Genomic DNA, 15,676 nt, shown 5'->3' on the forward strand with positions numbered 1-15,676 from the left:
TAAAATAGACGCGGAAAAACTTGTTGTTAAACGACAAACATGGAACTCAGAGTACCGTAGTATTTTGAACTACTCTGCCAATCGTCGTGTCCTGAGACTATGGTGCATTGGCAACGCTTTTTTTTGTTTTCTCGGTCGACTTAATTTCCCGGTATCTTTCTGCGCGTAGTAGTACAAATGGATGTAGGGAAACTAGCAGGGAAACTAGCAGGGAAACCTAGCAAAATATGAAGGGTTATGAACTTATTCCTGTAGCCAATCCGGGTAAAACTATTGCTTGGCTGCTTTGTATTTGGATGGTGCTCTGATAGTTAGGGGTCACTATATTTGAGATAGTAATGATTAAAAATATGAGAAAGCACAACATAAAACAAAAAGCAAAACAAGCAAAAGATAACACGCAGAAAAGGAGGGAACCAACTGATGCGCAACACTTGCTAAAACGCTTTCCGCCCCCCTCTCTATCTCTGGTGCTGATTGGACTAAGTGCACCTTTATGTTGATATGTTCTCAACATGAATCATTTTTCTCTTCTTCACCTACCATTATATCACGTGAACAACGTTCGTCTCCCACTGTATAACAGTGGTAGTAAAACCAAGCGGGACAACTTATTCCTGGAGGCCCTGCCGGAAAACCTCCGCGGCAGGAGCGTGAACTGTCACACCATCCACAAAATGGGTCTGTCACGCAATCAGCACAACTTTCGTACTTTCCACAGAAAGAGTAAGTGCAGCCGAGACCCTGCAGAAATATATATACAATTTCCTTTCTAATATATACATATGACTGCTGTTCTCAGAGACAAAAAGCGATAGGTCTCGAACACATCAGTGTTGTAAATTCATTAAAGCACAATGACTGGCGTCGTTTCAATTAGATTAAGGTGCTGAAGATATTTAAACTTTATTTTTTATTAACTGGTCAAGGCCGTAAACATCAGCAATATTAGATAAGATATTTGTACTTTTGTCAAACTTAGGTGCGGCCATATTACAATTCAGATCTCCTAAGACGTAATATTCGATATTTTCTGAGTCTAGTTTTCCAATAAGTTCTTCAAATGGTCTAAAAAGGTCAATTGAAGAATCAGGGGGTCTATACCAGGTCATAACGGCAAAAGGCCTTGATCTGGGCTTCTTGATTTCGACAGTCAGACTTTCTATTTGTTCACATATTAGATCAGAGCGAACAGAATAATTGATTTCGGAACGAATAAAAAAACAAACACCCCCTCCAGACCTACCATTAGTAGAGCGATCTCTACGAATAGATTCATAGCCAGAAATATGAATTTCATTATCGCCTATTGTGTCATCCAATTTAGTTTCATTTATGGCTAAGATATCGATAGGTCTGTCGGAAAGCAAAATTCTTAGTTCATCAATGTGTGCAGAAAGACTATTGATATTTAGCGAGGCCAATTTAAAGCCTCGTTTAGGCGGGAGAAATTGGTGAGAAACGATTGGATTTCCAAGGTCGCGATTAAGAGTCCTTTCTGGTGATTAAATTTTCAAAAAGTAAACTAGAGTTTCCAAAATTGTGTTCAAATGTGCTGGAAACGCGTCCACAGCTGCTGGCTTCTTAAATCTAACTCATTAATCCGCGCTTATAGCACGATTTTACTTCTCCTTCTTCCAGCTCCTGGTGATCTGTTTGAATAAGTAGGAGCAACAAAAAAGGGGATTTTGACGATAACCAGAGCATCACCTTTTTTAACGCGCACGTAACCAGCTGGAAAAATCTACTTTCCATCCAGCCAAGTCTGATTCTAATTCTTTAAAATTTGTTTATATCTGTCAGGTATCAAACGTGCAGCAGTCATTACAGTTATGATATATCAACAAAGTTGAAATGGCAAATTGGCCACCGTAATGATTACAAAAGCTGACGTTTCGAGCGTTAGCCCTTCGTCGGAGCGTTAGCCCATTCGCTCCGACGAAGGGCTAACGCTCGAAACGTCAGCTTTTGTAATCATTACGGTGGCCAATCTACCATTTCAACTTTGTTGATATATCCAAATTATTTCGTTACTCCCACCGACGCAGCCCCAAACAGTTTCTTTCGAAACTATCAGCCTTTATTCAATACAGTTATGAGCTGTGATGGAATTGAATAGAAATGACGCTTACTAAATATCCAGGGTAGCATTTGCAGACATTAGGACCCATGCATTCACCATTACCAGAACAGTTATGCAAGTCATGGCAGTGAAACTTGGAACAGTCTTCTCCAGTCCATCCAGGATAACAGAAACACGTGGCACCTATGCAGTCCCCATTATGAAAACAACTGTTCGGACAGTGGATAACTATTGAGCCAAAAAATGTCTATTTAGTTGGTACATGCTTCCTTCATAAGGAGACATATTCCTGAGACATGGTGTCACTCCCGCCATGGTGCAGGGTAGGGGGGAGGGGGGCAGATTGAAACCCTACGTCGCTTATTGCTGTGATTCAGCACTTGTAGAAATATTTTAACGTAATTGCATATTCTGTTATCTAACTTACAGGCGGAAATAGAAGTTATAGACTCTGAATTTCATCAATCATGCTACTGTGGGGCCTTGGTGTCATGTACAGAAGAGCTTAATATCTTGTTACAGTAGTAACAATGGTAATAATGATAAAGGCAAATGTGTGGCAAAATTATCGACTGACTGTGCCAGAATGATGATGATAATAAAAGCATTGTTGCCCATCGCAATTATGATCACAATGAAATTGTAATGGTTTTGTCTCTAAATTTAGAGTCACTAGTGGCTGAATAGTCAAGCTATCAATTGAGGATTGTTGCGTTTCGACAACTGTAGTGCTTGTTTTCGTCAGGCGATGAGGTAAAATGATTTCGTACTGATATTCATGTAGTATGATCCTTAAATACACCGATAGCATTCATTTATCAATAATGATACTGAGTAGGTATAATTTACCTGGCCTCCTCACGCAGACAAAAGGATGAAATTCATCACAATGAACTTTTGAAATATTTCCGGAGACAGCCACAACAGGACATACTTTACTGTTTTGAACATATCCGCTGTGAGACTGCAGAAAAAGAAAATAATAAAAACGATAAAGTAGATGTTTCCACTGTTTGCCGCTATCTTATCCATTACATTTTTATCTTTTTATATTCCTTTAATTATTTTCTTTTCCCGCGAAATAACTGCAAGTAAAGGGAACATAGTCACACAAAAGGGGTAAATAAGACAAAGAAGTAGACTTAAATACGGTTTTTCAAACCAAAACAGCGTAGAAGGTCAAAGCACATTACTTTAAGTGAACATTAACAGTTAAGAAAGAAGGTCATTTTGTCTCTCTGTATCCTTGGTGAAAACCTACCCTACACTAATGATGAAAAAATTTCAGTGTAAAAATGTCATGTCACACGAAGAATTACAAAATCCCATCGCAACATCATCATCATCATTATTTGCCTTATTTTAAGAATACAAAGATTTATTTACAGCAATAACAGCTAGAAGGCGAGAAGACCCAAGAAGCTACCGGGCTTCTGGGAGAGCCAGCTCACTTACAATAATAAATCAAGTAAATAAAAAGTGCTGAGAATGTGCAGCTCGGCCAATCTAGTGATTATGTAGGTAAAACTCTTGCATGTTCGTGTTAAAGCTAGAAAGGTTTGACGAACGAGTGACTGAAATAGAGAGAGAGTTCCAAGTTTTAGGACCTTGGCAGAGAATTGTATATATAGCTGATATGGTGTTTCCAGGTGAGATGATCGTCAATATAGACCCCAAGGAATTTAGCTATATTAGATTGTTGTGGAGGTTTACCTCCAAAGGAGAGAGAAATTCTGGAGTTAAATTTCTTCTGTCTGGGTTTAAAATTGAAGTTGTTAGTTCTCTTTATATTAACTAAAAGTTTATTACATTTTAGCCAAACATCAATATTTTGAATTTCATCATTAAGTACGGATTCTAAGCAACAACAACAACAACAACAACCTTTATTTATGTGTCAAATCTAAAATAGCAGTTATACAACCACTAACTGGGGACACTAAATACTACCTAAAAATTTAAGAAATTTAAAAATAAAACAATATATATGTACAATTTGGGTTTGAGTGAAAATTAAAGATACTGGTGTCATAAGCGAAAAGTAGAGGGTCTGTTAGAGGCATTAGGGAGGTCATTAATGTATACAATAAACAATAATGGGCCTAGAATCGAACCTTGAGGGTTCTTCCTTGAGAGTTCCTTAAGGAGAGCAACCTTTTCTCAAGTGCCTAAATGGCGAATAGGTCGCACGATTCCCTACATGAAGATGTTTTGGTACTAAAAAATAATACCTCAGAAAATTTCATTTGCGTTTAGGTAATAGCAGTTTAAGTGGTATTACAATTCATGTTTCAAAACATGTTAATACGAATACCTCGCACCGACAGCAATGCATGCTAAAGGTCATGTGCGGGTTATTCAACGCATTTCACAAGGGCGGTGTTCTTACTACATCTACAAGCAATACACATCGTGTAAACAAGAGTTGACACCGGGTTGATCAGAGGTTGTGAGCGTAATTTGATACTCATGATATTATTGGGTAATCAAATTAATTACAAAAGACACGCGGGGTGGAAACTAAATATCGAACTTGATGTTTTCTGACCTCTTTCAAAAAGCGCCTGCTTATGGTCCATAGAGAAGGTAACACGCTTAAACGAACCAGGGATTCTTTCTGTCTTAGATGCTTTATGAGTCGTTTGTCTTCGTTTGAAAGCATGGTGATGAGATTTCCACCATAACTCTACAAATGAACGTATAATAACAGGGTAAGCGAGCATATAGCACTATCCCAACAAAATATAGTTCAGGAAAACCGGAACAGGGGGACTAAGAGAGGAAGGGAATGCAGCCTCCTGTATCGCTCCAGGTCAAGTCGCCCTCAAGGAAATGCAACCCCTATATCGATCGCCTCAGGTCAAGTCGCCCTCAAGCCGAATGACCTTGGTCCCTAGTATAGTCACGTCACCCCGTTATTCATTTCATTTAGTCTAAGCACAGGCGGTAAAATGTGGAAAAATGGAGTAGCATGCACAAAAACATGAAAAAGCATAAAAACAAAACAAAACCCAAAAACAAGGAAAAGTGAGACTAAAATAGATTGTCAGTATCAATCACGCTTACCCCACAATATTTCTTGGCATCGGAGAAAGTGAATGAGCCTCCTTTGTACATGAAACACATCTCATCGTCCTTGATCCATTCAGGCGGGCAAGACACTGGGAAGAGAATTGATGAGCTTTTTTGTATTCTAAAGTGTACTAAATTAATAAAATAAGTCCACAAACATAAAAAAATACAATTAATTCTAATTCACTTAATACTTAACACTTTTAATTGTTACAAGAAAACATGGATGTTTTAATATAATTTGTCGTTACTCCCACCGACGCAGCCCCAAACAGTTTCTTTCGAAACTATCAGCCTTTATTCATTTGTGTTTTAAAATAGCCGACCATGCAATATTTGACACAAAAGAGTTACAGTTTGAAGTGAAAAAGTAAGACATCGAAACAATATGGAAGATTGTCTTGGACTTTGAAAGTCAAAACATATTTACCTGATATAGCTGTTTGAGGTGGTAGCCTGACGAACGGCTGAAACACAACTGTTATAGACAATCGATAATCCGTAGTTTTATCCATGATCAGAGCAGAAATGAAATTTGCTTCACCCTCTCCCCACCAATTAAAAGTGGCGTTAACTGTGACTGGACTCCCTCTCATTGTGGTACTGAACTGATAACGGTTGCTAGGATTCTGGAAAACGTTTCCGTGAATTTCTGCCGTTCCATTGCAAAGAATAGTCGCTCCGTAATTAACATCGAACCCCCTTGCACCATTCTTGTACAGTGTATTATTCACAAATCGAAGACCAACACCATTTGTTTGAGAATTATCATATAGCAAAACGTAATGGCCGACGTTGCTGTAGAAGAAATTTCCTTGAACAATCGCCCATAACTTTGTTATGATACAAACACTGTTTGCTTTACCGTCCCAATCTCGAGCTAAGTTTCGAGAAAAATAGTTGTTACTCACTACAACGTTCAAATAGGGCCCAGAAACTCCTTCTACGTGTAATATGCCTCCTTTGTTGTACTCTATGGTGTTTGCATGAATATGGCTAACTGGTGGTCTTGTCGTGGACAATCCATTGAGTACCTTAGAATAAATGCCTCCGTTGTTATTTCCGGAAATGTAGTTGTTAACTATTTCAAACACTTGTTGGAAAGCATTGAGATAAATCGCTCCTGACAGGCTCCCACTAAGGACTGGATTCAGACCATTGTTTGTTACCTGACAACGTTCTACTCGAAAAATATGTCTTTCTCTTTGAGTCGTCGTGTAAAGTATACCTTGCTTACTGTTGCCATTGAAAACACTTCCGGTCACTTGGTGCACGGCAGCAGCTATAGAGATAATGAAATGCATAAACTAGTTTAAAAGAAGGTTATCTTATTTTCGGTACTTAATTTCCTGGCTAAATTTATCTTCTCCAAACCTCAATGCAATTTTCTTACGAACTGGAAATGTCGACACAATCAGTATGGGAGAGACATCGAGGAACTAGCCTATTTTATCATACAACCAATAATAAAAAAAAACTAATAGAAAAACTAAGAATTTAATATGTCAATTTTAAATATATCCCAACTTACCTGAGTCACAACTAACGAAGGCCAGGTCATCGACATAAATGTAGCTCCTGTACTCTTTATATCCCAATACCACAATCGAGTAACTGGCGCTAGCATTGGGTAGCTCGATTATTATCTTTTTCCAGTTAGCCACGTAATCGTTCGTGGACCACAGCAGTGTGGACTTATTAGTATTGTCTTCTATATAAAAAATAGACAGCGATGCTGATAAACTGGAGTAATCAATTCCCAGCATGTAGTAAAACACCAAGTAACAGTAGTTGCTGTCGCTCAGAATTGACGGGCTGATAAGGGCAGCATAACCAGATCTCCAGAAGGACCAATGAGTTAGTTTTCCTCCTGCGTAAGATAAAATTAAAAAAGGAAATTTGATTATGTCTTTAACAGATGCTAGATTCAAGTCTAAACTTATTAAGAGTTTTTCCCATGTAACCATGAACCATGATTCTGATGTACATCTGGGGCCACACACTGAATTTAAATACCACTTGACAAGGGCTTAAAATACATGTAAATTGCTGTCGGCCGTACAGAGAGGTTTTGAGAAGGTAGAGCCTTTGGAAGAGCGAGCAGGCTGAATATTGAATTGGAATGGGAAGACCTTAATCTTTAGGTGCGTCCAGAAGTTGATGTTGAAAAGTTAAGGCTTGCTCCATTACTGCTGAGATCAAAGAAAATGAGGTGTTCGTAATAAATGGATTCGATGAGTAGACATCTGCGCTTAACGATTAGCACAATTAAGCCAATCCTTTGAGAGTACTAATAACTGACAAGTGGAGGTCTGAGATCGACATACATGACTCCGATGGGCAAGGTACTGGCGTGCTTTTTCTGAATTCCTGAGGGAGCACTTTTATCAGTCGACAAAACGGTGTTCCGACATTGGCACAATTCCAGCCTTCTCTCTTTGTCCCTCCTAGTTTAATAGCTTGATCGTATGTCTCCAACTCAGCATACTGTACATCTTCCTGACTTCGTTTTTTCAGTATTCTATGTTTTGGCAAGTCACCATTCCAGCTCTTTGTGGCACTCCTAGTGGGTTTTTCGATTTTTAACAACCTCTCTGCGTCCTTTTTCCCACTTGTAATTTTATCATCGGGTCTCCTGGGGTAGTTCTTAATAGACGATAATCCCCATTTTGCTTCTGATCGGCTGTTGCTCTGATATCCTTTAACGATCTTTTGAACTTCACAAGAAGGGACCGTAAGTACCTCCCTTTCACTTGATAAGGTACAAAGTTCCACTGAGTCACTAAATATTCGACTGGAAAATCAATATCCACAAAAGCGGCAGGATTTCTTTACCTTTAATTCCACCACAGGCCGCCCAAGCGTACTATGTGTGACTTTGGGTGTAAAATTCATTAACGGCAATGACTAACATATTAAGATCGAATTTCAAACGTACGTGAGGGCCGTTAAAAAAGGAAAAGTTACTTAAAAAGAAATAAGAAAAAAATTGATAGGATAATAAAAGCGGGGAATAGATTAGTTCTACCGGTCAACTGTGTATAAAAAACTCCATACACAGTTGACCGATAGAACCACACGCGTTGCAAAGAAAGTCGCCAAAACAGCGTTAAAAGGACCGTAAAATACAAAGAAGCAACGGAGAAAAGGAAAGGAGACTTCATACGATATATTCCTCGCTTTTATTTTCTTCTTGTTTTTTTCTTAATTTTTATTTTATAAGTTTTTCTCTTATTCAGTTGACTGATGATATTGCAAGCGTTACAAAGCAAGTCGCCAAAACAGCGTTAAAACGACCGTTGGCAACAAAGTGGCTACGGAAAAAAGGTAAGGAGACTTCACATGTTTTATTCCCCGCTTTTATTATCCTATGAAATTTTTTCTTATTTTTTTTTGATAGTTTTTCCTTTTTTAACGGCCCCCACGTACGCTTGAAATTCGATCTCAATATGTTAGTTATTGCCGTTAATGAGTTTTACACTCAAAGTCACACACAGTACGCTTGGGCTGCCTGTGCTTCCACCAGCTCATAACTGGTTACAAGATGGATGAAAACTTAATAGACTACTCACCATTGCCCCCTGTATAGCTGTGGTCATAATTGCTTCTTCCACCAAAATACCATCGCCTCTTCAGAGCAATTCCTTCAAAATGTGATCTGGGATAATGTCTCCAGTCACAAAAATCACGGTCAAATGAACAAGGAATATCTGAAGAAAATTGTCGAACCCATAAGTTATGTATAAGACAAGGAAGAGACAGTATTCACCCTGACAAAGACAAAAACATTAATTAATAATGATTATGATAATAATGCTGACGTTAGCGAAAATTAAATGCTGACGATAGCGATAAAGAGAACGATAATAATGCTTATTATATAGATAATGGTTCTGATATTGATAATAGTAATTATGACAAAAAGCTCCAGCTGCTAACCTCTGAAATCAACACGTTGAACTTGCAAAAGCATTTCACTACTGTACCATCCTTCAAATATGACTGTAAAAGAATCCCATCTGATCAAATTCCTTTTTTTGAGTACTCTTGGGCTGCTGCTATCATAAGATTGTAAGATTTTAGCTCCATTTGGAAGATCTATCCGAAAATACCTTATACCTCTTAGAACTAATGGCTGAACAGCAAAACCAAAATCTACATCTGTTTGAACCTTCATTTCGCAGGATACCTCCAGATTTGCGAGAGACACAAATGGTACTCTAAAATAAATGAATACATCGTGATCCATGATTTTCACCACCTTTTGGGGAGAACACAGATTAACCTTTCCGTATGGAATACTATCAATCCAATCACCGTACACTTCATGAAAACTCAGTCCATATTCGTTTTTTATCGATTTGATATTTTCAAGTGTAACGTTGTTTTTCGTAATGATTAGATCAGTTCCATTTCCTCCGGTATTCACGAAGGAACTGTTTGTTATAATGACCTCTTTTTCTGGGAACCAAACCTTAATACCACCTGATGTGCAGTTAAGAACAGTCACATGATTTACTTCTGGAACGTACTGAACCATTTCGATAGCAGCAACGTTTTGGCCATGCTTCTCGCCACAGTGTTCAATCCTTAAGTACTTTAAACTTGACGGTGATAGGTTTGAAGTGTTCGTAGCTTCGCGAAGAAATCTAATATTTCCCCAAGGCCTTCCCTCGCCACAATTTAATACAAGATGACACGACGTGTTGCATTTGAGGTTTTGGAAAGATAAGGAGCATTTTGCTAAATCTAATTCACTTCCTTTGCACTGAAGAGCGGCACAGGTATCCAAAGGGCGAGACGATTCTTGAAGGGAATGATTGACGGACAATGGTGCTTGATAGCCCAGGTGTTCACATATCAGTCTTACGACATTAGTTTTATTGCCTTTCGTCTCATTGAAACACAGTGAGGTCCAATCCCGGTTGTGAAGTATCTCTACACGTCCTTCCCAGGGGAACTTTCCTCCGGCTAATCGAATTTTCAGAGAATCATCTTCTTTTGCTGTTTTTGAAAGAGAGAATTTGACAGGCTGATCTTCTTTGCCGCCCACAAAGAGGGAACCAAGAACCAGCATGCCAACCCCTGGCATAAAATGTACCTCAACACCAGGATCAATTGAAAGTGAAGCTTTGGGTAGAATAGTGACATCGTACACAACTGTATAGGGACTTTTATCTTGTTTTAGACGAACGTTGGATAATATCCTTCCTCCCAGAAAGCTTTTCGTAAGCGCGTTGAGGGTGAAATTCTCTTGCGAGCCCTTGATTGTGTTTCCTGCACTGCTGATATAGGGACGAAAATCAGCGAATGTCTGTTCGTAATCGTCTTCAGCATCAAGAATTCTCGCCTTGATTCTTTCCTCGTCATCATAACCCCAAAAGTTTAATGAAGCTTGCACTATGCTGCTATGCGAGGAAGCATGGGTGCTTACGCAAAGTTCCTTTGAGAACTCTTGGCTGTTAAGTCTGTTGTAATTGATGAAAAATGTTCTCCGCTCCATAAATCCAGAAACTTTTACCTCACAGGATGGGGAGCTTGATGGTAAATCCACGTTGTTCATCAGTGAATTGTTCGAAAACGTTACATTCTTCATGCCGGAGGGCATGTTCCTTCCTAAAACGTACTCGCAGTGGAGAAAAACCATAAAATGTCCTTTATTCGATTTAAGGATGTTGTCAACAATTACGATGTCATCATCTACCCTCCGAATCTCAATGACTCCACTGTTCAGGCAGCTGTTGTCTGTGAAGATGTTACTTCTTATAGTTGCGCCTGACGGAGAGGTTTTCTCTACAAAAACGGATCTCCCATAGTTTTGCTTGAAGATGTTTCCTTCGATGATCAAAACTTTTGTGCTTCCAATGATGTATATGACGCTTTTATCTTGGCAAAAGTTGAACAAGAAACTATTATTTCTCACAAATAATTCAGGAGTGTAGTACCTATCCGTATAGTGCGGAGTCAAAATAACAGGACCTTCAGTGTTGTTCAGGAAAAGGTTGCCGTCAAATTGCCATGAGTTTGGAGATCTGTAGATTTGTATTACAGGACCTCGGTTGGCACAAAATGTACAGTTTGTAAAGGAAGTAAGGCATGAATAAGGCGAACTGCAACTATAATAAACAGAAGAATAGACAGAAGATGCCTTATTCCATCCAAAAAAAGTATTGGTTGCAGAAAGTTTCAGTTTCGTATCACTTCCATCTAGATAAAGTCCATATTCATGGCTATGGGTAACACTACCATTTTCAATATGAACTGTTTTTTCACCGTCCGAGTCCAGATAAAGTCCATTTTCGGTGGAGTTAGAAACTTTGGTGTTCTTGATAATGACATTGCCTGAAAACGAAGAGAGCTTGACTCCAATCTTATTTCTGACGAACTGGCAATTCAGCAGTTTCAAACTGTTTACTTGAGAAAATGCCGTCGATAGGCCACTTTGGGGTGTGTCTTGTACTTCCGTGTTTTGGATTTCCACTTTTCCTAGGTCGTCTCCTCCCAAAAAGATTCCGCCATTAGTGTTGTAGCTAAATTTTCCTTTGGATATTACAAGTTTTGGTGACCTAACTTCTGTCTTTTCATCGCCTGTTGGTTAAAAACCAAAATAATTGTTTATGACCACAAAATAAACGGAAGCACGAGTAGTAAAGAGATTTTCCCAGACTCCCTGACCTCCCCAAAAAGTTTTTTGCATTGCTCTTATAGCTATCAAAGCCTTGGGAATTTTTTCTCTGAAGCAAAGAAAGTATACCAAAAAAAAATTAATTGGGCGAAATTCCCATTGACTTCGATCAGCAACTAACTTCTTAAACAGTATTCACAGTTATCAGTTGATTTATATGGTTTTTTGAGTGAACTTTAGGCCCAATGATCATAACAAAAATATTTCGATCCTTGCAGTGCAACTCTTGCCCAACTCATTTTAAGTAAAGGAGCACATCTGAAATTTTTTGTAAATATAATAGATAGAAACGGAAACTCCATAATTAAAGTCAAGATTGAATTTAAAGAAACGTTTACTTAAAAGATCAAAATCTTAGCTCAGTCACAATTTGAAGGTAATAGCCAGTCTGGTGTTTTCTTATCCTCAGTGGCGAATCCTTTATAACTTCATGAAAATCATCAAAACATATGTTAATCATAATCTTTATTTTACAATGTTACCGCCAATATGACCAATATTTCAATCGAATTTGTTTATTAAAGAGTTCCTCCAGAGTTATTCCACGGGAAAGAAGAACCCTCTAAAAAATTGGCCTGGCTCTCATCATCGCGTGGCTTTGTAGATCTGTTGGTAGCCGCACCCAAACAGCTTTTGGATTGCGCGGCTTCGAATCCTGTCGAAGCCTGAATTATTTAGGCTTCTTTTTTTGCAATTGCTAATAAAGTTGCAGTCCAACTGAGCATCATTCCTTTAATTTATATTATTTATAAATTAGCTGAGCTTACTTTTGATAAGAAACAGTAGAAAATGCACCATGTAGTCATCCGCATAATATTTGCTCCCTTTCTCCAGTAGGATTGAGCTATTGCCTGACATCCAAACAGGACGGCTATACCAGTCTAACATATGGATATCCCAGTAAATGTCCTTTGGTTTTTCTGTTTGATTGTAGACGTGGAAAACTACACCATGTACATTGTGATAGATTAGCTGCAATCCTATTGTATATTCCTGTGGAACAGTAATTATGGCCTCGCAGGCTGTTTTGCTCTTTGCTGTCACAACTAGATAGTGCACTACACTAGAGTCATCAATAAACCTTTCACTTTCATTGCACATGTCCATAAACTTCTTCACAGTCGCATCTGCCATTGTTACAACGTGTTTGTTGAGAGCATTCCAGTTGTAACGATACGAAAATCCGTAGCCTTTTGTGTTTACGACAGTTGCACCCAGGAGCTCAAAGAATGGAGACTCCAAACGTATTCCATCTGATTCAGTTTTAGCTATTGTTGAATTCGCGATTTTGTATGAATCTTCAACGGGGTCTGGATACATAATCTGGAAACCAATTGAAGCAGAATTCCTCACAGAGACACCGCTGATCGTGTGACGAGGGAGGTCTACTCTGAAAGCGATTCCGGGGATCATCAGGTCGTCTCTGTATGGAAAACCTGCATAGCGTACCTCAACATTGCTGACAACGCTTTCCTTTGAAGTCGCTGCAAGGTGAATGCCAGCCCAGTAAGGAATTTTGCAAGCAACATATAAAACATTCGCCGAGCAAGATGAAGACGAAATCCAGTTGTTTTTGTTACAAATGGTAATGTTGTCTCCTTGATCTGTATCGCATCGGACATTATGCAAGAATATTTTCTCTTTTCCACTTGGATCATGGCGATAATAGTACACCGGCTCGTATCCCAATTGTTGACATACTATGTCATACTCGTGTCGGTAGGTACGAATACAAACTGGCATCCACGTACGATTGACCCATGTTTCAACCACCCCTTCCCAAGGGGCAGGACCTCCGACAAGTCTGATATCCTGATTCAAGGGTCCCTTTGGAATGAACTTCACCCGTTCTTTTTCAGTACCTTTAATGATAACCTTTCCTTGAACTAGGAAAACGCTTTTCAATGGAAATTCTAAGGTGACGTTTTCTTCGATATGCAAAACACCATCAGACAAAATTGTGACATCACTGATAACTCGATAAGCATCAATTTGGTTTGTGATATTGAGGACTTGATTCAATGTTCCCCCTAACTTGTCACCTCGAAGAAAACAGAAAGGTCTGACACCATTGTGTAGTTTGGCACTGGTAGAATGGTTGGAATCCAAAAATGGATAATAATGAATCTTTGCAAGTTCCACTCGATCTTCAAAGTCAAAAAGTCGGTCTTTTATTTTGCATTCATCTCTTGTTCCCCACCAGTTTTCTTCCGCTTGAACAGCGTGTTCGTTATCTTTAAGCAAAGCTGCCAGTTCGTAAGAGAACAAAGGATTGCTGAACGAATTGCACTTTATGGTAACGTTGCCTCCTTGTACAGCTAAAACTGCTTGCGTTTTGGTACGAAGGTAATTGTTTGAAAACTGCCGGATTCTTTGATTGTCTAAAAACGTATTATTTCTGATGGTGACATGGCATTTTGTGGGTAACGTTTCGCAATCAACGAAAAATATGTTCTCCCCTCTATTCTTCAAAAAGATGTTCGACGAAACCTGCAACTTGTATGGTGACGAATGCTCATATCTACAACTTTGGCCATGTCTTACTATCAGAGAAGGTCCACTATTCTCGTAAAATATGTTATTAGTAAGGAGAGCAGATAATTCGTACCACTCTGGACCAAGGATATCCAAACCTTTTTTCTTGTTTCTTTTTACTTCATTACCAGTGAATAAAAGTTGAACGCGTCTCTGTCGCCGAGCGCCTCCCCGACCGCAGCCTGCAGGATCGAGCGTACAACCACCATGACGATTGTTGAAAATTGTGGAGTTTGCAACCTTGATGGTATAGTTCTCCGTGCCTTCAGTAAATCTATAAGTCAGATAAAACTGCACGCCGTATTGACTGTTCTCTGAAACATTACAGTTTAGAAGATAAACTGATCGAAGACGAGCTGAGTATTTATCAAGAAACTGTAATCCGTGTCGTCTGTTCGCACGAGCAGCAAAATCCTTTAACACAACTTCTCCTTCTTGGTTCTCTACGTAAAAGCCATCTCTGCCGTTACCAAAAGAAGACGAAGACTCTATGTTTATGCTGGTATCCCCAAAATGGAAAATGTAACCATATCTGTTATTGTTTGATGTAGAAACATTCTCTAAGTTAAGCCCTCCTCTGAGAAAGTAGTCAACGTGGACTCCTGTTTCTGAGTTTCCATCAAATTTACAAGAGCTGACATTTAATCTGGTATCGGATAATCTTGCTAACAAAGCCCCATTTTGCGAATTTCCAAGAGACAATACTTCCGCGAGTAGAGCTTGGCAATAGCGAAGTGCCTGTAAATGTACCCCTTCACCATTACTGTTACGAATAAACTGCGTGCCGTTAATATTGATTGTGGAGTTGACCTGGTTTACAATGTGTAATCCTTGACCGGCATTTTCTTCGACAAAGCTGTCAGACATTTGGAATGATAGAGTTCCAACATCGATAACGATTCCTGACGCTTGGTTTTTCGAGGAATTGACGTTAATTAATTCTAAAGTACCTGTCATCTTGGTTATGTTAACGCCGTTATATTTGTTACGCAGAAACACGGAGGCTACAACAGATATTTTTCCTTGTGTGTTGCTGGCATAGAGTCCATAATAATTGTTTCCTGTCACCTTTGTCTGCGAGACTCGAGAGTTACCAATCAAGTTGTCAACGGTAATACCAGACTTAAAATTGTCAGAAAAGGTACTGTTAGATATCACAAGTGATAAAGTCTCGCCTATAAATGATCAAAAGCAAAGAGGTTAATGTTACGAAGAGCATACATGATCGAAAAAACTTTATGGACTATCTATAGGCAGTCCTGTGCTCTTACTAATGAATAGCTGATTCTTTTGTGCAATTC

At 38.9% G+C, this 15,676-nt stretch overlaps 1 protein-coding gene across 1 annotated transcript in view; it reads right to left on the bottom strand.

The window, feature by feature from the left end:
• Nucleotides 1-15,676, bottom strand: part of LOC111339207 (uncharacterized) — a 50,026-nt gene that overhangs the window by 19,105 nt on the left and 15,245 nt on the right. Inside the window, exons 5-14 of the mRNA XM_088759586.1 lie at nt 12,608-15,550; nt 9,095-11,743; nt 8,728-8,865; nt 6,687-7,025; nt 5,586-6,437; nt 5,150-5,244; nt 4,632-4,769; nt 2,933-3,047; nt 2,133-2,311; nt 544-744 (exon numbers count right to left, since the gene is read on the bottom strand). Of these exons, the coding sequence (XP_088615712.1) occupies nt 544-744; nt 2,133-2,311; nt 2,933-3,047; nt 4,632-4,769; nt 5,150-5,244; nt 5,586-6,437; nt 6,687-7,025; nt 8,728-8,865; nt 9,095-11,743; nt 12,608-15,550 (7,649 nt within the window). The remainder of the gene's footprint in view (nt 1-543; nt 745-2,132; nt 2,312-2,932; nt 3,048-4,631; nt 4,770-5,149; nt 5,245-5,585; nt 6,438-6,686; nt 7,026-8,727; nt 8,866-9,094; nt 11,744-12,607; nt 15,551-15,676) is intronic.

This window comes from Stylophora pistillata, chromosome 5 (genome assembly GCF_964205215.1).
Source record: "Stylophora pistillata chromosome 5, jaStyPist1.2, whole genome shotgun sequence".
Taxonomy (NCBI): Eukaryota; Metazoa; Cnidaria; class Anthozoa; order Scleractinia; family Pocilloporidae; genus Stylophora; species Stylophora pistillata.